General features: G+C 46.6%; 1 protein-coding gene across 4 annotated transcripts in view; it reads left to right on the top strand.

Annotated features, from left to right (window-relative positions):
• Positions 1–25,224, top strand: part of LOC119174054 (uncharacterized) — a 49,593-nt gene that overhangs the window by 6,871 nt on the left and 17,498 nt on the right. For 2 of the 4 annotated variants that reach the window (XM_075889657.1, XM_075889655.1), the window contains exons 2-3: positions 21,850–21,948; positions 23,106–23,849. In XM_075889657.1, the coding sequence (XP_075745772.1) occupies positions 21,855–21,948; positions 23,106–23,849 (838 nt within the window). In that variant the 5' untranslated portion in view covers positions 21,850–21,854. The remainder of the gene's footprint in view (positions 1–21,849; positions 21,949–23,105; positions 23,850–25,224) is intronic. The other 2 variants (XM_075889656.1, XM_075889658.1) reach the window with 2 other exon arrangements.

Below are 25,224 nucleotides of genomic sequence, written 5' to 3'. Positions count from 1 at the left end.
AATGACCAACGTTTATCCTGTCTACGCGCTACATGCCCGGCCCATGTTCATTTCCTCTTCTTGATTTCATTTATGATATCCTTAACACCCGTTGGTTCCCTAATCCATTCTACTTTCCTCTTGTCTCTTAAGGTTACACCTACCATTTTTCTTTCCATTGCTCGCTGCGTCGTCCTCAATTTAAGCTTCACGATGACACGTATGTCTTTTTCATTAATAATAAATGTCAGACTCTCGGTGATCAAACACGTATGTTTTCATCGAAGACCTATGAGTCATCGCTGTGTTGAGCGTGTTAATAAGCACAATGCGCACATTCGTCAGCGAACTCACAATCCCATCAGCTTGAATCGCACTGCAAGTTCTAGATTCCTTAAATCTGGTCCTTGCGAACCTTTTTTAGGATCATGGATCGGAACCTACTTTGTATAAGACAGTCGAGGTCGAACTGTACTCTGTGACAGTCCTTAGTTTCATGGCCTTCAGTTCATGAGCTGTGCACGCAGCTATGCGTGGAAGCGCACTACTATTTTCATCTGTATTATTTTCCCCTTCTCCCTTCCCCAGTGTAGAGTAGCAAACCGGTGCACCGCCACAGTGGTCTAGTGGCTAAGGTACTCGGCTGCTGTCCCGCAGGTGGCGGGCTCGAATCCCAGCTGTGGCGGCTGCATTTTTGATGTAGGCGGAAATGTTGTAGGCCCGTGTGCTCAGATTTGGGTGCACGTTAAAAACCCCCAGGTGGTCGAAATTTCCGGAGCCCTCCACTACGGCATCTCTCATTATCATATGGTGGCTTTGGGACGTTCAACCCCACATATCAATCAATCGAGTAGCAAAACGGCGTAAACCTGATTAACCTCCCTGCCTTTCCTTTTGTCTCTCTCTCACACACACAAAGTCCACCAGACTCAGTATTTAGTTTGCTAATGACTAGATATCTTTTCTGATTTGTAATCGTTCTCGGAATACCTGAGGACAGAAATTTTGGCCTGTCTGTCTGTCAGTCTCTTTGTGTCACACGAAATGGTTCAGCCATTCGGCCAAAGTTTAAGCACTTGCTGAACACCAAGCCATCTTGAACAGGTGGCTGCATTCATACTTGTGAACATAGTCAATCAAAAGCAAATTTTACGCATATTGAAGGCTTAGCATCAATACGTAAGTCTTAGGGTTGTGTGTTCCTTTGCTAGAAAATACATAGATGCGCATTTCTAAAGAACGTAGTGTTTCTGATGCTGCGCTGAATATGCTACGCAATGCACGAAAAAGCACACTGCCGACGACATTGTGCTGCCACCTTCAAGTGGCCCTGGGTTTCGTACAAACTCATGTTTTCCAACACTACCGCCAGATGGCTTCCATACCTCACGCCGTGCCTCCAGACAGAAAACTGTCGTCTTTGGAAGACATTCGAAGCGAAACACGGAGATACACGGTCACTTTTTAAAGACGGCAGTCTTTCTAGGGGTACTGTTAAGAAAAAGTTTACACTATGAGTTTAGAAAAAAATGTTTAACGATTTCGAGTACTTCGTACTCAACTATGGGAGAGCACTGAGCCGTCCCGTAGACAACAGCCGCCTTAGACAAACAGAGTACAATACAAACAAGAATTTCGTGTTTAGAAAAAGTTTATTCTTTCATGGGACGCGACAAACCTAAGAGACAAGCGTCTGTATAACAGGCACAATAACAAACAAAAGACAAAGCACAACATACACTACACATTTAAACTAAAGTGTCCAAGTCCATAGGATGTCCATAGTCCGTTGTACTAATAACTGGACATATACTACGTAATTGCACTAATCACAACATGGACAATGTACATGATGATATATGTACAGAATTTACAAGACTTGGTGAAGATGTTAGAAAAAATGTACAGCAGGTATCAATATTCATAAAGGTTACATAACTTACAGCGTTAGAATGAAGTGCATATATAGGAGAGCTCACACCCATATTGAACACACACAAACACATAAAAATAGTAAGCACATAGTGATTACATGCACCAATCAGACATTAACCGGTGACCTGGCTATAGGAACCAGGCCAGGTGGAAAACTAATCGAACGCGTCTGTCAACTACGGACAGAAAGCGGCACGACCATTGTCGCAGAAATTCTTCCTCCCCAAGGAAGAACAATTCCTCCGACAGAAACGATATGAGTTCAGAGTAGAGGCGTTCCAGTATTGGAAAAAGAGCACGACGACGATGATCTGCCGCAACAGCTTCGCACCTATTACGCCATAAACAAAAAGCTCCCGCAGCTATTAGAAGGCGTGCAAAGCGACTACGCGGGCAGCGACCAGATGTTACAAAGCGATTAACACCTAGGCCACGAAAACTAGTGTTAACTGACTTCCAAAACACCTTTGCAATGACACATTGCTGCAGCATATGCTGGGTAGACTCCTGTAACGGGCAGTTAGGACAAGTGGAAGATGGGACCATGCCCCACCTCTCCAGTCTGTCCCGTGTTCGTAACATTCAACCTTGAAGTAAAAATTTCGGTCTTTCGACTTGTCACCCGAAACGGCTAAAGTCCAACGACATCGGCAGCGCCCAGCAATATTGATCTGGTTTCGGCATTCATACTTGTGCGTATTGACGAATAAAAAAAGTATTGCGCCTATCTTAGGCACAACCTCGACCCGTCCATATCTGTGGCATGTTTCTTTATATTAGAAAATGCATGCATAAGAAATTCTAATGACCGTAGAGTTTATTTTGCTGCACTGACAATACAACGCTACGCACGGCAAAACCGGTGTTTCCTGCCCCTTGCTAAGACGATACGGTGTTGGCACTCTAGTACCTAGAATATGTATTGACACCTACCTACCGCCTTGCATTCTACAAATTTTGGCCTCCAAGATTCCGCGCACTTGCCGCGCACTTGCCGTGCACTCACTTATCGGCGGTTTCGAGATTTCAAGTGTTGTGCCCTAAAAAAAAACGTCCAGTCATTTCATTTACCAAAAGAACATTTTTATTTGAATATATTTTGCCAAATGATGGAAGGAAAGTGTAGAAAATCAGCGGGCTAGTTTCTAACGCTGACCTTGCCCACCTATACCATCCTGGCACAACGGCGGTGAAACAGGAGGTCATCAAGGGTCTGTGTTTGTTAACAATGAAAAGGTCTATATCGGTGATCATTGTTTCGTTTTCCAAGATTACTGCGAGGTGGCGCTCATCTCTCACGCAGTGTTTTCAGAATCCTATTCACTAATTTTCTCGCACAAAACATAAAATAAACGTTTCATTCACTCCCTCCAGTCGCAACTGGTGCGGTTCTTGTTGGTATTCGTGTTGTTTCACTGGGTTTCTTGCTTTCGTTTCTATAACTAACTCCCCTTCCTCTTCCGCAGTGCAGGGTAGTAAACCAGATACTTGCTTTCCCGTTAACCTCCCTGCCTTTTCATGCCATCTCTCCTTTTCTCTCTCTCTCTCTCTCTCTCTCTCTATATATATATATATATATATATATATATATATATATATATATATATATATAGAGAGAGAGAGAGAGAGAGAGAGAGAGAGAGATGGAGGGAGGTTAACCGGAAAGCAAGTATATGGTTTTCGCTTGTGTCAAATCACGGAAAGACGAGCCCTTAAGAATGCACCTCTATCCCTCATATACATACCTATATATATCTTGAACACCTTCATCAGAATCGATCTCCTCTATTAGTAATTTTTGTGGCATTACCTCTTTTTTTCGTTCTTTAGGTGGTGGTTCAAATGCTTAGAAATAGTTTTACTCATTTCCTTACTGCGAATTCCGACTGAAATTACATGAAATATTTTTTAGAAGTTTGAACAGACTCTGATACGTTCTGTAGTCCCAAGATGTGCACTTACTTCGTCATCTGTGCACGCTACCTGTACGATCATCTGTTGTTTTTCAAAAAGCACTTTTTTCTTTAGTGAAGAAACAGGGCCATCAGGCGATCATTGCTTCGCCATTTCGCCTTCGGGTTTTATAGTTACGGCACACCTTGCCAGTGCTTATAGCACACGGAAAGTGCCAGAGACGGATGTATTGACGACCCATGATGGGCTCGCTGTTTCATCTAAGCTCATGAGACATCCCCAAGAGCCAGGTAGTAATAGATGCGCCTGCAAAACCGGAGGTACTGCGCATGATTCTACATGTCGTAACATACTGCTGCAGCGCTTGCTTCAGTTTTCTTTTTCTCTGCAAAGTGTAGAACGCACATAAAACAGAATTAAGCATGCTTATGTTTTCTTTTATTCAAAACATGTTGACGATCTTACGTGTTTTAACATCGCGGTCTGACGTGTCCATCTCCTGGCATGGAAGGGCAGTTCTATCTTTCAAAGTTTTTACGGATGTAGCCAGAGATTTCATATGATCACGAAACTTGTCCAGCTCTTGGACAAATTGCGGACACTCGGTGCGGGTAGACACAAAAAAAATCAGCGAAAGGCAGAAAAGTTAACCATACAAACACATAAGTTCCTTGCTGTCCTGCACTGCGGTAAAAGAAAACATAGGTGAAAACCCTGAGAAGAAAGACATAAGAGAAGATAGAATGAACTGCACGAAAGCTTGAAGGAGGAGTACATCAAGTCTAAATTTGGTTGCTGGGACCTCTCGCCTTTGGGCACAGAATGATCGCGGTGGGGATTTTAGGGTTATCGGCAAAACTTTTGTGACACGAAAACGTTTTATGCCCAGGGACTATACCTCGGATTCACGAATGTTATGAAACAGCAACAGCGCTGTTTCATAACGACAGACAAGTACAAGGTGTGACACGACACAGGCGCTGTCCTATATGTTTTTAGCGCTGTTGTTCCTTCATAATGATTTACCACCAGCTAGCCCAAGTTTCCCCTCTATAGTTCACTGACATACTACCGTCACGGATATGACGTTGTAAAGTGCACACTAAGATTTCGCAAAAAATAGAACAGAAGCAAAGGTTCCGCAACCGGAAGGGGAACTTACACTCCTCGCTCCTCCATGCGCGCGCGGCGCGAATAGACTGGGTCAGTGAGCATACGTTCTTTACCTTGCTAACGACCAATTATTTGTATACACCACATACCGCTAGCGGTACTCAGATCTCGGTGCCTTGGTGTTTTCAAGGGCGCGGAGATCGCGCTTGAAAAGTTGTTGCCTCGCGAGTTTTGATGCGCGCGCGCCGCTACAGGCTGTCGCCGCCACCCGCGCATGCTCGATGCGGAGCAGCTCTTTGACTGACCCGTGTAACGCTGTCCTTCCGTACACTCCCGCCTGCGCAAGCTCGAGTCTAGCGCCTCGTGCAGGCTGTTGCGAAAGACGGACCGATCCCGCCGAAGCCACCACTGTTACGAAAGACGGCGACGCCAACACGACCCCGAAGGCGCCACTGCTTTCAACTCCGCCGGGAAGGTCACCAGCCGTTTGGTAGCGTATGTTTCTCAGCCCGCGACTGCTTCTGCGCAGAGCTGATAAGACGAGCGGACGAGACGACGGTGAGTTAAACAAGGTTTATGTACAGCATATATACAGAGGCGTTACAATTTCGGCACTGGGGCCGACAGAGACTCGAAGAGCCGAGCTCTCCTCTCTAATACATAGGTCAACTTTTCGCCTAAGACCGCTGACTCACACACATGTCGGCTCTCCGACATGGGGACTCCTCTCTCGTAGGACCGCCGATCGCGACGCGCCGCAGGGCTTCTTTTATTTACACCGGGTCCAACCAAAATGTCCAATCAGAAGCGCCGCTGGTCGTCAGGGCAGATTCCTCCAATGGGGTCGCCGCACCATGCGTCAGACCACCAGACACGAGGACGCCGGCTCGCTGTCACGTGCGCTGATGACTCAATGCACGTGGGCCAGAGAGGCGCCGCGCGTGTTCATGCCGTTGAGTTGTTCGCGCCAGGCGGACTGCGGGCTGGCCTTGACCCAGATTGCCTTTTTCAGAGGCACGGACGTTTGACGAGCACTCGCTGGCATAACAGCACCCCCGCCGCCAGACAATGCACCGGAAAGACGAGCTGCTTCCACGGGGCTCGGATGTCAGGTGCGCTCGTTCGCCAGGTCCCTCCAGGTTCGCCTCCAGGGCCATGGGGAGAATACAGCTCCAGACGGTTCCGGGAACACATCCCATTTTTGACGACGGATCCCAGCTCCACTGGCTTGTCGCCACAACTTGCTGGCCAACTTCGCTCGTCTCTTCTGACCATCTTCGGTTTCAGCACTTGTCGATGGTTCTGCAACTTGCTAAGAACGGTTCGACAACAGACAACACACGACACAAGCAAGTGCCCTCGGTCACCCGACAGAACACCAGACAAAGTATAGTACAACATATACCTATCTACGTGTTTATCGGAATTTTGTTCCCTCTACATCAAGAGGCACATGTGGGACAAAAGACCCTTAAAATGACAACTCAATTTTTTTTCCACGTACAACAACGTAACGAATTAGAATACCACAAAATTGGCCTCTTGAGATCACTCTAAACGAGATCGCTCAGCCCAGGTCGTGATGAGGTCAAAATTTTGCCCCGAATCGCCAGCGAGAAACCGAAAGGTTGAGAAGTTACTAGCTGGAACGCACTGCTCAATGCACCTGCATTAGCGTTTACCTTTCCTTTTTTTCTTTAGCAAACGTCAAAGTTGCGCTGTGGAGCAACATGCTCCACTCCAGTAACCGGCCACTTTTAGGCGACGATACCTATGCGGCACCAAGAGCGGCTCACACTTGCGTCGTTGCACAGGGGAACAACGATACTGCTTGCTACTGATTGACTCCTCACCGCTTAGCTCGATATCGTGTTCGATCACCGTCGTGTTTCCAGGGTGGTCCGAAAACACGTCTCCAAACTCGGAAACAATTCTCCTCGGGTCCTCCTTCCGGGCTTCGCTTAACTTAACCTAGGCTCTAGGTTTATCTGCTCCCAGATTACTTTCAATCCCCCTTCGATTACCTCACTAGTACTCAAAACTTCCGCTCCCTCTTCCTCTGAAGCACTTAAAAGTAAATTTACGACTGCTTTCAAGTTGTAAATTTTGTCCGGCCGCCTTCCTAATTTCACTTCATAATTTGTATCGCAAGGCTTCGATAATACTTTGGCGGGCCCTTCCCAATCAACATCAAGCTTGTTCCTTTTGGACGGCTGCAGCAGCATTACCTGATTATCAACTTCAAAAGCGCGCTTCTTCACCGATTCCTCGTAGTGCTCCTTCGACAGCACTTTTGCCGCGTTTTTCTGGCTTTCCACTAGCGCTTCAATTTGGCTTTCCACTAGCGCTTCAATCGAGAGATCCTCACGCTGCTCTCGAATGAGCGTCTCTCAATCAACTCTCGGCAGCTCGCTCCAACTTTCCGCTACAGGCGAGAGCGTTGCAACCCTCTCGCTCTGACTCAATGGCGCCATGTCGTCTGCCCTTTCTACGGAAACCGCGCCGGTCGGTTCGGCGACGGGCCGCTCGCGTGACTGCTCACATGACTCATGCGGAAACCTTCCTTTCTGGGGTTCCGTCGACCCGCCTACAAGGTCACTTGAGAGTTCACCGCATTGAACCAGATCAAGCTGCCGCGATAGCTTCCGCGCTTGCGATCGCGTGAGAGCCATGCACGCTAAGTTGGGGAAGAACGATTTGCCCTGCTCTTTGAGAAGCTGCTCTGAGTTGTTGGAGAAAAGATAAGGAAAACGATCATTTAGCGCGGCAGACACAGCCGCTTCGGTGCGAAGCTCACCGAACGGGCCTTTAATGACAACCGTGGCGATTGGTAAGCGAACACTCTGCTCCTCGGCGACCTGCCTGATCCACGCGCATTCTCCTGTGAAGTCATCCGGAGACACCAATGAAGGATGGACAACGTCCATGGTTGCCGCTGAGTCTCTAAGTGCTCGGCACGTTTTCTCATTCACCCTAATTTCTTGGAGATACGGCTCCAACAACCGAATGTTTTTTTCTGATTCTCGGATCGTTGCGAAAGCAAACTTTTCCTGACAGTTTCTCGCGATGTGCCCTTCCTTTTTGCAGTTGTAGCAGATTAGCGGCTTCCGTTTGTTTTCCGGTTCTAATGCCTGTGTGGTAGAAACCTCACTCGATTTCTCCGCTTCTGTTTGCCCTTCCCCTACACTGTCCTTCGTAAGAGACGGGTCCTTCTTGAAATTACGGTGCGGAGCGGGTTTCCGTTGATCAGGTTTCCTTGAAAAGCCCTCTTTCCTTTCATCCTTTTCAACGCGCGCTGCCCTGCTATGCAACTTTCGGCGAGTATAATACTCCTCAGCTAACTCTGCTGCCTTGTTTAGCTGTACTTCACCAAGTTTGTCCTGCAGCCAAAGTTTGACATCCTCCTCGATGCAGCGGTAGAATTGCTCCAATGCAACGCATTCCACCACTTTATCGCGGTCGTCATAAACACCTTCGCCCTTGAGCCATTCAATCAAATCGGCTTTAAGACGAAACGCGAAGTCAACGTGTGACTCATTCCCCTTTTCAGCATACCGGAACCTTTGCCTGAAAGCATCGGGTGACAACTTATAACGTCTCAAGAGCACTTCTTTAACCTCGTCATAGCTCTCAAACGCTTCCCTCGACAAGCAAGTTATCGCGTCGGACACTTCGCCGGGAAGAAGAGCTAGCAGGTTCCGCGCCCAAAGAGACTGCTCCAAAGCATTTCGCTCACAGACGTGTTCAAACTTGACGAGATACTTCGCCATGTCCTCGCCTACTACGAACGGTGGCAGTTGATCCAGAATTCTAATACCGCTGACCTGAATCGTCGGAGAAGCTGCGCTAGGCGCCTGCGAACACTGTAGGATTGCCAATTCTATTCGTTTCATCTCGAGGCGCTCCTGTCTCTCGGCCTCCTCGCGCTCGCGACGTTCTCGCCTTTCAGCTTCTTCACGTTCGCGAGCTTCTCGCCTTTCAGCCTCTTCACGTTCGCGAGCTTCTCGCCTTTCTTCACGTTCGCGAGCTTCTCGCCTTTCAGCTTCTTCACGTTCGCGAGCTTCTCGCTTTTCAGCCTCTTCACGTTCGCGAGCTTCTCGCTTTTCAGCCTCCTCGCGGCGTGCTTTGATATCCACCCAGGCCTCATCGACTTCCTCAGCCGACACTCCCTCATCCTTCATGATCTCAAGGATCGCTTGCTTTCGTTTCGCACGGCCCAAAGTAATGCCGAGTTCCTCACAAATTTCGATGAGTTCCTTCACTTTAATGTTCTCCATCGTTCACACTAGCCTCTTGCTGTTTGCCCCTGTTAAGAATCTACTTGCCGTACCCACTATAAGCCTACTAGCAAGACGCGCAAGCAATTTTGCACACTCCCGTGTTTACCCCCTCCGCATTAACTTTGGTTTCAAAGCGCTTCGACTTGGCTTGAAACGATCAAAGCTCCCTTCAATGCTTCACGCAGCCCTTCTCTAAACTACTACAACCTGAGCTAGAGTAGTATGGTGAACTGAGGGGAAAACATCAGGCACTCACCGCATCGATGTCGCTGACGCCGGTCGATCCCACCGCTGCCACCACTGTTGCGAAAGACAGACCGATCCCGCCGAAGCCACCACTGTTGCGAAAGACGGCGACTCCAACACGGCCCCGAAGGCGCCACTGCTTTCAACTCCGCCGGGAAGGTCACCAGCCGTTTGGTAGCGTATGTTTCTCAGCCCGCGACTGCTTCTGCGCAGAGCTGATAAGACGAGCGGACGAGACGACGGTGAGTTAAACAAGGTTTATGTACAGCATATATACAGAGGCGTTACAATTTCGGCACTGGGGCCGACAGAGACTCGAAGAGCCGAGCTCTCCTCTCTAATACATAGGTCAACTTTTCGCCTAAGACCGCTGACTCACACACATGTCGGCTCTCCGACATGGGGACTCCTCTCTCGTAGGACCGCCGATCGCGACGCGCCGCAGGGCTTCTTTTATTTACACCGGGTCCAACCAAAATGTCCAATCAGAAGCGCCGCTGGTCGTCAGGGCAGATTCCTCCAATGGGGTCGCCGCGCCATGCGTCAGACCACCAGACACGAGGACGCCGGCTCGCTGTCACGTGCGCTGATGACTCAATGCACGTGGGCCAGAGAGGCGCCGCGCGTGTTCATGCCGTTGAGTTGTTCGCGCCAGGCGGACTGCGGGCTGGCCTTGACCCAGATTGCCTTTTTCAGAGGCACGGACGTTTGACGAGGACTCGCTGGCATAACAAGGCCCAGCAAGACACCCGCAAAACTGTCACTCCCCTCCCCCTCTCTCGCCTTGCAAGGCCGACGCCGGTATAGCGTCTGCTAATAAGAAACCGACTGCTCACGCTGCACAAACGTTCACTGGCCTCCTCGAATTGATCTCTGTTTTGGAGGACCCAACAAAATTTTATCCAATCCAATCCGTCGACAAGTAGTGAGGCACAACCACGGTGTCAAATACAAACACTTGTACCTTACACCGTGGGCGCAACCCAACATCAGCGTCCCACCACTCGTTGAAGGCAACGCTTCTCCCTCATTGAATAAGAATAATAAAGGCGAAATACCAACGGAGCACGATATGATAATTAGCAAATCTGTAGTGAAAAAAAAATTCAGAAATATTTACCCGCTGGGGTTCTTTAACGTGCACCTATTAGAAGCCCTCAGGCCCCGAGCATTTCGCCTTCATCAAATGCGGCCGTCTCAGCCGAGCTTCGATCCTGCGAACTTCGCGTAAGCTGTCGAGTGCCATAAATTCTAGACCACAGTGGTGGGTTTACCAGGGTAATGAGTAAATTTCATCTTTCGGGAAGAGCGTAAGTCTATATGAACCACTGCTGATCGCACCTTCAGTCGGCATGCACCAATACTTCTGGACCCAGATCTGAAAGGTCCGCTGTTTGAGTACTAGAGAGATATGAAACTAACGCCTTTCAAAAGTAGAGTCATTGAAACCATACGATTATGAGCATACTCTCACAACGATAACGTGGTTAATAGCACGTTGACTGAAAAGGGCACTGAGCCAAAATACGAGGTGCCCTTAGAGAGAGGAGTAAGTCACCTGATTTCAACGCAGAACTTGAAGCACAGAGATAGGAACAAAGGATAGGAGGAATGCGAGGAGGCAGACCGAAGGAAGAGTTGCGCTGCGCTACACTATACAAAGCGAGCAACAGAGAATGGAGATGCTGAACAATGAGAGAGAAAGAGACAAGCAGCGAGCACACACAAACCCCGTCAGTATTGTGAAATACTATAACAGCACTCATATCAATCGATTTCATGGTCTTTCACAACAATGATATGAAAAGGCATGTGCTGCTCCTTCGCGTAGATGGGGCAGAGTTAGCATAACCGGTCGGTACTTCAATACAGTTTGCTGTTGCATTGGTCTTAGATTGAAGAGAGCTAGTGCTACTGTGAGCGATCGTCCTTGTTTACTACCGCGAATTCCGTCACATATGGAATGTGAAGGTAGAGAGGCAACTACTCAGTGACTACGACGTTCGAATGTTGAAGACAATGTCGTTGTTGTGTTCCAGCTGCCGTGGCGATAGATAGATTGGAATCTGGAATGCCAAAATTATCGTGCAGTTTTAGTTTAAAATGAAAGGGCACCAGTGGCTACATAAAGCGGAATCCTTGAGTAGGGTCCATGATTTTTTTTTACCATGCCGCATTTATTATCCCACAATAAACATTGGAACAGCGAACACCTGGTCTTTGGACTTGTTTTGCGCTATACTCATGTCACCAAACATACATGCGCAGCCAACTGTATACATTGGAATGGCTCACGTGTCTTTGCAGTGTTTTTTTAATCGAAATTATGCAAGAAGATGTCGGTGCTCGTTAAAGTCGCTGGCTAGTTCTTAGCTCTTAAAAGTATCCAACATACGGTTCAAATGTTCAAAAGTATAACAAACGCGCAGAACATACAAAACACAACCTCCCATCAGGGTGAAGATTTATATGTTCACTCTGATGTCAAGAATGTCAATGAAAATTTATATCTTCACTCAGTCAGACTAGTACATTGAACAATGACTTATACGTGCATACACGATATCGCACCCTATATTTCTCAATCAGTGGTCACATTTTACAAGTTATTCAACTTTAGAAACGGCGACAGTCGTAAATGTTCCCAACTAACGGATGAGAGAACGTAAAGGCACACCTATAAGTAACATATAAAGGCAGATGAGACCCAAAAAGACGTCTGCATTACCTTCTATCGCAGCGACAGATAAGGCACGATGCTTTATTTCTATTTATTTATTTTTCTTTTGAAGCGATAGTGACAATGATATTTATGCGAAAAATGAGAAACTTGACCTAAATTAGTTATTAAGCTATATATGTCCTCACATTCTCAAATTAAAAATTGACAATACTGTGCTGAAGCTCATGTGCCTAAATTCATGTAAACAGAACAGGGCGCCGTTTGGTGGATTGCAAAAAGCATACAAAAAAAAAAGAACTTATGCTTCTTCACTCGAGGGGAGAATTTCCTCTTAACATTATTCCAAATTACTTTAAAATTCTTTTCGTTAGTTCTTTGACTTACATGGTATTCTATTATTCAATATAGTCCGATCATTTTATAGTTTTTTTATTACTGGGGCCACCGATTTCTTCTTGATCCCTTTTAAAAATTAAAAATTGTTCTCTATTAATCGCTGGTTTCATGGTAAATCCTTCGTGGTGGGCATCAGCCACAGTCAAGTAACGAGCAAATAAGCAAGCAAGCAAGCAAGCAGCTCAGACACCCTGTCAAGCCTCATAATGTGCTATAAATCTGTTCCTAAAACCATATCATCCTTAGTTTTCGGTACATATGATATCAATAAAACACTAAGGAGGATTCAGGGTGTATCAGCAGCATGACTTAGGAAGCGAACAAATCGGAAACCTCGGGATAGCCTCTCAATAGGCTGTGTTTAAAGCAAATGTTCGATGATTTGGAGTATCCTGCACACTACTATGGGAGAGCAATAAGCAATGACGACAGCCATCTTGCGTACATGAGACTGATGACAAACTCTAGCTAATACAGGTAGCAATATGTCGGCGACAATACGTATAGCCAGCCTTGTAGGTCCGCGGGGATTACGCTGCTCATTCATAAAACGGAACCACCAGCCTTTCCCCATGAGTGGGGGAAAACGGTTGACGACTCTAAAGTGTCGAGATTGAAAACTAACCGCAATGTAAATACATACTCGATCCGCCAACTGACTTTCAATCTTCAAATTCTCACGTCTAGTTAGCCTCGTCGACGTCGATCTATACACACAGCTGGACTAAATGAAGCTTGCCTCCTGGCACGCTCCCCACCTTGGCTCGCGTGGCTTGCGCAAAAGACAGCCCTTGCATAGCTGAAGCGGAACTAATTTCCATGGAGAAGACGCCCCCTTGGCCTACCGACGGGCAGATTAGACATGTATATCGCGCTACCCCGCGCTTTGAGGCGAGCCGTTACCGCAGACGAGACCTTGGCTTTTTCTCGGAATAGCCTCAGCACGGCAGTGGTCGCCGTGACTCGCAAGAGACCGGCCACTCGAGGCGGCCAAAGTTTGCGCGAAATGCAGATGCCGCAATTAAAAGAAAGAAGAAGTGAATCTAGAATGCCACACAGTTGGGCCCAGCTCTGAGAAACAGTGCTGCGTTTCCCAGAGAACCTTGGTGAAAGTGGACTAAGCAACTGCAAGAAGAGAACGTTGCGTTTAGAATTCCCACTGGCCTACGCCATCTGAATTCATCACCGCGTCCGGGACTTCAGTCTCAGAAACGGAATTCGATAAGCAAGCCGTATGATCATTCAATACGAGAAGCTGGGATTTTCAAGCGCGTCTGGTCTCGGAAAGGTTTATGTTTACGGCAGATTACGACCGGGTATTCTTAAGAAGTACAAAAAAAATTGCCCCTTCGATTACTTCTTTTCGTATCATCAAGAAAACGACCCTTAAACTTAAACTTGTATCAGTAAACTTGACAGCGCATTTTTATGACACAGTAAACATTGAACTTCAAGTCGATGTTATATCCTGATAGTTTGCTTCAGGTGAGTACGCCTAGGAAGACTTAGCGGATTTAGTTAATAAATTGCAATATACACCAAGGGGTCACTTATGCGAAACTCTATTTATCCGTTCTCTTTTTTCGAACTACGATATGCTTTCGAATTTTTGGTAGTATTTTTTTTCCTTTTTCAAGCAATGCAATGCAAACATGGGAATTGTGTCATATTCAAAAGCAACTTTCGAGAAGAATTGCTGTCATGTAGAGAAAGCACCTTATATATCCAAAATCACGAATGGATAGCCCTTCTTTTTGAAATTGTGATGGCGGTATGTCATAACGAGCAGATCTTCGAGGGCGTGACAACTTTGCGCAACAACCATAGCACCATGGGATAGCGTAGTAGGTATTCGTCACGTAAACTAATAACAACACATCATCATCATCAGCCTGACTACGTCCACTGCAGGACAAAGGTCTCTCCTATGTTCCGCCAGTTAACCCGGTCGTGTGCTTGCTGCTGTCAATTTATACCCGCAAACTTCTTAGTCTAATCTGCCCACCTAACCTTCTGTCTACCCCTTACCCGCTTGCCTTCTCTGGGAATCCAGTTAGTTACCCTTAATGACCAGGGGTTATCCTGTCTACGTGCTACATGCCCGGCCCATGTCCATTTCCTCTTCTTGATTTCAACTATGATATCCTTAACACCCGTCTGTTCCCTAATCCACTCTTCTCTCTTCTTGTTTCTTAAGGTTACACCTACCATTTTTCTTTCCATTGCTCGCTGCGTCGACAACACATGAAGGGTGCAATAATTAAGTAAATTGCAATGATCAATGAGTGGTGGGATGTTTTGTTTCACACATACTTCACAATTGCTGATGCGTTTCGTAGAAATAATTCTCAAAAAAAGAGAAAATGATCTAGTAGTTACCAGCACAGGAATGACACGAACACATGACGGCACTTTCGGTGGCGCAAAGTGCGCAAAGCAAAAATAATAGGACAAGGTCCACGTTGTCCTTGAACTAAAACTGCACCTCACGTTTCGCGATTAAAAAAAAACACGATTCATTTTTTGAAGAGACCCATGAGAATGCGCAAGGGCAACCGGGTGATGTGTTCACCGAGCATCAGCGAAAAAAAAAACACGAAGTGATACCGATGTGTTTTTGTTGTGTCGGACAGGACCATTTTCCTATGGCAAGCGGGTGCTTGGGATGCTATACGTCATGTTTACGTCCCACAAAATGCACTCTTCCGTAATGACTGCTCAGGCATTCCCGTTGCCGCAAAAGCCGCAATACTCCCTGTACTACCACACATCGGTGCGCCGACGTCATCATCTGCACACACAGCGCGTCAGGCTGGGCAGTGCATACATTTCGTGCTAACGGCGTCTATGTATGGAGCCCCGGTAAATCCCGGTGCCATTAACTTCTCATGCTAGGAAACACCCTAAGTTACGTCGACGGTTTTATGTCTGGCAAGGCCAACTACGTATACTATTTAAGAGTTTCGAGTGTCTGATCGGCCAAGAGAAAAGAAAAATGAAAGCATGCATCTTTGAATTGGTGTGGCGCAGATATCTTTTCGATTGCATGAAATTCCTTCACACCTGCGGCCACCCTTGTGATTTTACGGACGCATGTGATTATGTGAAACAAGTCCAATACGATTGACTAAATTGTTTACCATAGCATTCTTTTACATAAAGCTAGGGTGGTATCTGCGCGTTAGCCTGCAAAGAAATAGCAAGACATGTCGTTTTTCTTTGTTTCTCTCTGATGAGACAGCAATGGCAGCTTTCAAGATGCCTGAAGCTCACAAAAGTTCGACTGATATACCTAAGTGATAAATTCGTGAAAACGTTTCATGTTCTTTTTTTTCGGGGACGATGCAATTACACATCACCAAATGCCGGCACCTCATTATATTATTCTATGCTCCAGAACAGTTTAACAGCACTGGCAAACACAGTAAACACTAATTCTATACCTCATATCTCAAAGTAAAATTGGCAGCAAATTGAACACTGAACTACTTGCAGCTGAGGCATTCCAATATAAACTGCCTGAATTGCAGTAGAATCGGAAGCGCCGATTGTGATCCTACTTTCATCGTTTTCCGTCGAAACTAATATTTAAGACGATAGTTAAAGACGCTACTATTTCTTGGGATACTCATACCTGTGTTACTTAGGCGCCAGCCAACTCCCTCTAAGACTTTTGTCTTTACGACAACGGAGATGCGGTTCGTGTCAAACGGCCTCCCTTACGTCAAAGAAGTTAAACGAAGATTTTCGCAAAGCGAGTTCGGCGATCTTTTTTAGTGGCGGAAGGGAAAACTCTCTTCCCCAGTAATCTGTAGTTACGGAAAAAAACTGCACACACAAAACAGCCGCAGTCAACACAGCAATAAACTTTATCTATAATAAAAGTTCTTTTATGCATAATGCGTTCATAGCGAGCGTTTGACGGAAAGAAAATACATGTACGTACTCTAGCCCCATACCTCGCCAAAAGCCACCATGTCGCCATTTCGAATTTTTTTCCGAGTCCGTGCCAGTGTGCCAGTCATCCTGACAGTGCGCACCATGATGTTTACATCTCTGACACTCGATTGCTTCTTATTGTAGTGCTCCTTATTCAACTTCAACACTGACAAAATTTATAGCAGTGGTTGACGCGGCTTTTCTTCCTTCGCCGTCGACGCCGGTAGTCCTGCCGGGGCTACATAGGAACTGTTGTGTGATCCATCCACATGTAAGGACTTCGTGTACTGAACGCCAGACATGTGCTCATTAAATACTGTAAATAGCATCGTGATCTACGTGGTAGAGCAACTTCAAAGAGCTCGGCGATAACTTGCACGGCGTTCGACAACCGCCGTACGTAGAAAAAACGCACACCAAAACAAACAAACAGTGTTGCCAGCATTCCTGTCAACATTACTGCCAACTTGCTTGCAGGTGTACACGTCTGTGATAAAAGCCAAAAAGTTTTTTCCTTGTTACAGTGTTAATAAATCATAATTTATATAATTGCATGTACGGTTGAAAATGTTTTCAGAAGTATTGGGCTTGAAGCCTTGCATGCGGAGAAGGTGCTGCAGCACCTAATGGGCCCCTTGCGGCTTCTGTGCAAGGCCTGTAAAATTTCCCTGTGGCACGGACGTAACCCCGTTTCCATCGAAGTCCTTATATGGCAGGTATTTCTGCGTTTAATACCCTTATCACATGACCATAGCCGAACTCTGTTGAAATCAATCGACGCAAAACTCCCCTATAGATACCTGCCTGCCTTCATGTCTGTCTGTCACACGATTCAACCATTCGGTCAAAATTTAAGCCCTTGCTCAACGCCCAGCCATCTTTAACTGGTAGCTGCGTTCAAACTTGTAAACACTGTCGATCAAAAAGCAAATAATACGCATACTTTAGGAGCAACACCAATACGTAAGTATTTAGTAGTGTGTTCCTTTACTAGAAAATACAGAGATACGTAATTATAAAGACCTTCGTGTTTCTTAGGCGGCGTTGAAAATGTGACACTATGCACGAAAAAGCCACCTGCCAGCGGGCTTTACTGCCAACGATATGGTGCTGCCACCTGGCAATGCCCCTGGGTTCTGCACAAGCTCGCGTTTACCACCACCGCTACCAGATTCCGTTCATATCTGACGCAGCTCCTCCTCCATTTTATCAGTGCCAGCCATATGCGGCCGATTCAACATATATAAATGAAGCCCTGTGTGAGGCAATTGATTGATTTGTGGGGTTTAACGTCCCAAAACCACTATATGATTATGAGAGACGCCGTAGTGGAGGGCTCCGGAAATTTTGACCACCTGGGGTTCTTTAACGTGCACCCAAATCGGAGCACACGGGCCTACCTGTGTGAGGCAAGACAAGACATAAATGGCCGCTTGATTAAATACAACCCACCCTATAAGGCGTGCCCCGGGACCCATGTAGTACGGCCGGCAGACTTCATGCTGATCACCAGATTAACGACTGCGAACTTGGCCTGTCACTGAGACTGGAGTCTTCGATGTATTGGTTTAAGATCTGATCTTGATAACGTTGCGGCAGTTTAACAGTACTAGGTGGAGACCTTCTCACAAGACTAAGAACAACAGAAAGTTTAGCTAGTTCGTAGAGATTAATCATGAACGAAGGCAAGAAGTGCGCATCAAGACTCGATAGGAGAAAACCAGGCAGCACCAACACCGGTGTTATCTTGTTCTCCCTAGCGGTGTCTGCGTATTCAATCTCCCTATTCTTTCAAGATGAATTATTGCGCCATCTTGCCGTATAAAATAAAGAACACGAAATGGTAGGAATAATTTCACAACCATCCACACGAGTTGTTTCGAGACGTTTGCCCCAATTCTTACATTGATTTTACGGAATGAAGCCGCGTATGGGTGTACACGCTGTTCTAGTTCGGTGTATTGTCGATTACGCGAAAATGTTTCCCTCATTCATTGGGCTTTGCCCCAAAGTTCCTGTAGCTCGCTTAGTGAAATACGCAGCTGTGTCTCTCATTTTATAGGTCAAACTGCGATCTATAGACTGATAATTCATGGCGACCATTTAAAAGAAAGGTTCTGTTCTGTTCTGTTCTGATTGGTTTGCCATGAAGCGATTGATATGTAACCTCGTCTAGTCCATTTCTACCAGTTCTGCTGCGAAGCAGCTTTATTCCATCGGCGTTTAGACAACCGACTATGAAACTTTAGTCAAGGAATCTGTATGCATCAAACTGAAGTGAGAAGGGTAGAATCACGAGCAAACGTTTGAATACTAAGGCACAGCAAAAAGTTTTTTTTTTTGCGGTTTCTTCTATTGCTTCTTCATAGCGTACAATCGCTTGAATGTACTGCACATGTTAAACGTGCACCCTCAAACTGCACGGCACTATTTCAACCGACATACAAAGCTCTTTCCTATAGAAACGTCACCCACGTTCTCATGCACGGAAAACGGGAAAACACTTAGGGTGCTACACGCTCACAACCACACGGAATGGGCGTTAAGCATTTGCCTTCTGAGCTCAAGCACAAGCTTCGCCCAGTGTGCCCCAGTAGCATAGCCAGAAATAGTACACCGGGCCTACGCCCCATCCGAATTTTTAGGGGGCGAAGCACCTGAAGCCGTGGGTCTGTCCATCCCTTGTTGGTACGTGACCGCCTATAGTTGCACCATTGCAAACTGCCCACTGTTTTCATCCTTGCCAACATTCCACTACGGCCCATACCGATCCACGACTTCACCGACAATAAAGTTTTTAAAATGAAAGGGGAACGGGAGCGACGTATAGCAACCACTTACGAATAATAAAACTTCTTTTATGAATATATACCGTGCTTGTGACGTCTTTGACGATGTAGTTGGCGATATTCGCAGGTTGAACCACCTTACTAACCACCTTTCGTCACTAAGCCATGGTTGAACCATGGCTTAGTGACGAAACCATCCAGCGTTTCACCCTACTCATCATCATTCACTCCGTAGATATGCTATGATCATTGACTCCCATTAGATACAAAACACATTTTCTAAACAAATATACGGCTATAAGCCAAACAGCTTTCCATACGATTGCCTCCACCCTCATAACTACCGTATTTGTCTGGGAAACAAAGATATGATGAAACGTTTTCCTAACTACTGCGTTAATTTCTGGCTTGATTTCAACCAAGACGAGAATGAGAATAGAAATAATACTCAACATATACGGCAAACAAGAATTTAGATACTGCAAGCTCACGCAAAGAAACTGCCCTTATTTCTCTTGGCACCGGACATTCCGTAGATGCACCTCTCGGCGGTCATTCATTACCTTCTCTCTTCTGTAAAGCGTTGCATGCTGCATTTACTACGTGTCTCGACTGCGATATTAACACCGTACTTTCCTCGGACATCTCAGAATACGCCCCAAGGATGATGTTGGAGGCCTATGGCTGGTTGGTTGTTTTCTCTCTATGCGAGCCTTGAACACCGCCTTTCTGTGCGAGGGCGACGAAGCGGGAAAGGAAGAAAAAATGGCGCCGACTGCAGATGTCTCAGTCGCTAATGGATGGAACCGTCAGAGTAGACCATGGAGAGATGTACACCAACTCTAGGGACTTGGAAGATGGTCATTCGTCTCCTGCATTTCGTAATTGTCCTTGCAGTGCAATTACGGCCACTGTCTGTTTTGTTTTTTCTATCGCAGTGCGTTAATCAGAGAGCAGAGTGTGGGGTATAGGGTGCAGTGCAGCCCTTATCTCTTTATTCGGGTTTCTTTTCCAGTAATGGGAAGCTACCTCATCGCGACGAAAAGCGCTGTCTTGGAAAAACGAGCGACACTTCTAACGTTAAAGAGCTCGTTTCGCAGGAATTCCGGTGTCGGCGTCAGCATCGTTGGTTGTGAGCGAAAAATCATCATCTTATGCGTGACCAAAAAATCCAGAACGATGCAGTTAAAAAGGATAAATAATGAAAAATTCTGGAGCAGAGTGGGGACCGAACCAAGGCTGTTTGGGTCCGAATGGGGATGAAACCCGGGTCTTTTGCGTTGCAAGCGGATGTTCCACCACACGGCTACGCCTCTGCTTGTGAAAACAGTGAAAAGAACTTCCTCTGCTTAGAAATGCAGAAAAAGTAGCTTCCATGCTTTACAAACACATGGGTCCTGCATACATGCTTCACAATGCAACATGAAATATTGCACTAATAATGCGTGGTATACGAAATGGTTTTATGCATTAAGTGTTTGAAATACGCCCTAGGTATAGGATGTCGCTATTGCGTTCAGCTCCTAAAGGCAACGCTTTCGGGTCCCCTACATTTTTTTTTCATGTATGCAAGAACATGTAGTCCCTTCGCATGCAAATCCCAACAGTAATGCGGCGTAGCGATAAAAGAGGCGTGCTCTATGACAGCTTCACGTGCCACATCATAGCAGAAACCTTATTGTGAAAGTCTGTCGCTTCTTCGAGAGTTCGAATGTTTTGTACCATCAGTTTTCTGCAGAAATATTCTGAGCATACAGGGTTCTGATACTATGGCATTAACGCACAAAGCTGGGTCCTTAAGAAGATGCGTTCTATGAAGTAGAAACTGGAGGTATCATGACTTCAAACACGATGTGCGGCTGCAAAATCACAAGGGAATCTTCTTTCCGGCATTTCGTATTTCTACCGCAATGTAAAAAAAAAACTGACCACTCACGAATTGTTCACTTTGGAGGGAAGAAAAAACGGCCTCAGATAAACAAAGGAGGCCGTCAATCTGGCGTTACCATTTGCAATTCGTCGATCGTATTTTCCTTGACAACGTTTTCGAAACACCCTTCAGTGAAAGCATTTTCACGTTAGCATTTACAGCAACTGCAGACGCGACATATGCTACCCCCTTGTGTATGCTTATTATTTTACGAAAGTGGCTCTCCCTCTCTCTATATAATCTTTTTACTCTCCTTTCTCATTCCGCCAGCGTAGTAGTCAATCAGGCATGTGCCTGGTTAACCCCCCTACTTTGTCTCTGGTTTTTCTTGATTACTTTTTTCCTTTCAAAAGTAGCCCGTGTGCCCAAGAAATGCACAGTCTCCTTACCCTAATCTAAAATCACCACCCTATATTTTCAGCCATGTACTATTGTACCCATGCGCGCTCCATCTTCAAACTCCCCTATCCATGTCCGCTGGTACAGGTCCTTTTAGACTGTTTAACATCCCTGCTTTTCCTTTCTGTTCTTTCCTTATGCAATCGTACGTACTCGAGTTTTTGTCTTTTGTCTCTTGGATATTGTTAAATGGCGCGATGCGTTCATTTCATTCTAATATGTGGCTCTATTTTTCTTTCTTTCCAGCAGTCATGTTGTTCACCCAACACCTATTTATTATCATTGTCGTGGGCGTTGCCCTCATCACGTGCTGCCAGTCGTCTACTGCTGCTGAAACGGAGGAGAGTAAGTGACGCTCAATTAACTAACTTCTGACTGAACAGTCACTTAGCCACCTAATGGTGGACGCATTCTATTCAGCTACTTATGAGGAAATTCACAAGCATAACTGGGCAGGTACAAGTTGAGGAATACATCACATACTTCTATCAGTAGAGATATCAACGTGGAGATGTTATTGTCTTTCTATTCACTTTTGTTTCATTTCAATAAACTCCCCCTCTCAATTCGCAATTCAACCGCGTAGGCCAGGGGTGAGTGACCTGTGTCCCACCGGGCTTCATTTTGCGGTTTCCGGCCAGACGAAAACCCCCTCTCCCCTTCCTCAATTACTTTCATTTTGAAGGCTGGCGTGAGATTCTTGACCTAAAATGGAATTTTCGTTGACAGCCATAGGTTGGCAAAAAAAAAAACTGAAGCTCACTGAGCCTCACTCAAGGAATATGTTCTGTTATGAGGGTTCACTTGTACTCATGAAGACTTTTCTCAACCAGGCTCACCTGAGCTCAGACTGAGTGCTTTTTCATCCTGAATCACGCGGACTCAAGTCCACCAAATAACTTTCACAAAACTTAGACTCAGACTCAAACACACGGTCCGATCTGAGTCTGAGCGAGTCGTATGATAAGCGAGTCTGCTGACCAATTCTTGCAACCTATGTTTGAGTGCAAGTTCGTGGCATACTGGACGAAAAGTAACATGATTTCTAATCCAGATTTGCACATTATTGCGAAATTTTGTGCTTTGCCTGCAACGTGCCCCCCCCCCCCCCCCACCTTCTTCCGGTGTGACGTCCGGCCCCCTGACTGCGTCGGCGTCACTGAACTTGGCCCTACGCCACTAAAAATTGCCGACGCCTGGCATAGGTGATCGCGGATGAAGGCGACAAAGGCTTTGCTGAATTTCTTGAAGTCAACAGGCATGCACCGGTTGTTTAAATCAATACCGATAGTGCGACTGCGATAAGTGCGAATTTTGTGAGTTCCCCCTCTCTCTTTCTCTTCACCTCTAGCTTTCAAACTCCTCTGTGTTTTTTCCCATCGTAGGGTAGCAAACCAGTTTTTCTGAACTGGCTAGAATTTCTGCCTTTCCTCTCTATCTTGTTTTCTCATTCTTTTACCACGACTGTTTACGACGATATCTTATCTCTCTCCCCACCGCAGGCCTACGGAAAGCACAGAAAAATGAAAGGCAACCAGCTACCAGAGTAGAGCGCTCAGCGGATCTCTACAGCGACGACGAACCCCCGCCGGCCGCCACCGAGCCGAGGAAGAACAGTGAGTTAAAATCACGGGTCAAGCGCACGCGCGTATTACCCTATCGGTTGGTGCGACAGGCGTCACCCGCCATTCCCGTCGGATTCCCCCAGTACCAGACTCAAACGGGTACCTACCAGCAGTCCTGGTACACAGACTCATCGGGAAGGGTCGTTACTAGCCACCAGGTGACCGATCGTCGACTTCAACCGTCGGGACCGGCGATCTCATGGGTCTCCGGAAGCCCCCTGCCTCCGGGAGCTCCGGTTCCACCGGGTTTGCACGAAGCGATAATGAAGCTTCTAGCTGGCGCAGTGCAGCCAGTGAACCCGACGGCACCCGGACCCCAAGTAATTCCACTCGGAGGCAATGGACGAGTGGGCCAGCCTGGAGCGCCCGCACAGCAGCCGTACGGAGTGGTTGGCGGTGCTCACTCCATCATTCCGGGGGTCCTTGGGATCTCCGACGGTGTGGCTACCGTACAAGACGAGGCCGAACAGGAGATCAACAGGCCGGAAAGATCCCAAAAACCCGGCCAGGGTGCGCAGGACGTCAGGCCTGGTGCACAACCGAAGCTTGTGCTTTCGTTCAAGAAGGGACTGCACCCTGAGGAGGAAGACGAAGAAGATGTGAAGGATGAGAAGGAGGAAAGTAGGTGCACTGCGAGAAGAAATTTTTCTCGACCAGCTTCTCATTCGCTACGGCTGCTGTGTGGGCGCCTCGGCCTTGTGTTTGTGTCGGTTGTGGGCTTCTCGTGACGCTTTCCCTTTCTGCTTCTAGGCACTTCAGCTTTCGCTTTGTGGTGATGTTTGTAGTATAGCATGAGGTGGTTGTAGTAACATTGTCAGAGAATCACTTGGCTTTGATCACTAAAAGTGCCCTGCAACACTTTTTGAGCATGGACAGAAGACGCCACTGATCAGGCAGCCAGCCGAGGCTACTGTGAACACGCGAGCTAAAATATTATAGCGCAGTACACGGCCTGACATTTACAGTAAACTCTCAAGGTCAGCTAAAAATTTCTTTCGCTTGTCTCAACAATTGACGCTATATGCTCTAAAAATATTGCGCCACAGCTCCAAGTGTTACATCACTGGCTTGATTGAGCATGGCGTGCTCGGGAGTTACTAGGGCCACCACGTAAGTCTCCCACGTGTACCGCGCGTACGCGCGCGATCGCACTGAAGAGCCGCACAATCGAAAAAAAGAGAGAGAGAAGTGCTAAAAGTCACAAGTGTGCGTGACGCACTTCCATCCTGATGTCATTCTTTCCTGCTTAGTTTCCAGTGCTTTCGCCGGGACGAGGGAACCGAGAAAGCAATTGTATCGTGCGACAAAGCTTGATGGTCCCGCTTGCACTGGAAGGATTCTAAAAAAACAAAAAAATGCGGTGGTCCATTAGTGAGGCAACAAGATGCTTTACTGAAGCCATTCCGTGGCTAATGGAAAGAGTGTTGCAGGGCCCCTTCGAACAGTGCATGTATACGCTGCGTGAGGTGCTCAAACAAGATCTGACATATATATGCATGCCTTTCTTTTGGAATTATTATGTGAATTCCGACGAATTAGATTAAACCGCCAAACCTCGTTTCCATGAGCAGTAAGGAATCAATTATTCTTTTATAGAAATGGTAACCAATTGTAGTAAGCGGCTTGGTTGAAGTATGCCTAATGGGAATCTAAGCGGGTGATAACACGATGTCATTAACAATGCAATAATTAAAGAAACATGTAGTGGGTTTTGGCTACATCCTTCACGTCATTAAATTCGGAATGCATCGAGCTTTGTACCACGATACTGTCTTGATTTCTGATTCTGTTTTACATTGCTCTGCTTCATGTGCGACATGATACAATAGGAGCTGTCAAGAAGTGAGAAGAGGGCGCAGTGCGTTCCAAAAGAGAGAGCGAGGAATCGCTCCCCGAACTGTCAGCCAGGACACCACGGTCTGACACTGGTGCTCTCGCGTTCGCATGTGACTCCTTTGCAACTTGTGCCCACCAGCGGTAGTCAAATGGATTCCTT

This window comes from Rhipicephalus microplus, chromosome 3, assembly GCF_043290135.1.
Source record: "Rhipicephalus microplus isolate Deutch F79 chromosome 3, USDA_Rmic, whole genome shotgun sequence".
Classification (NCBI taxonomy): Eukaryota; Metazoa; Arthropoda; class Arachnida; order Ixodida; family Ixodidae; genus Rhipicephalus; species Rhipicephalus microplus.
This window is presented reverse-complemented; position numbering and strand designations above follow the sequence as displayed.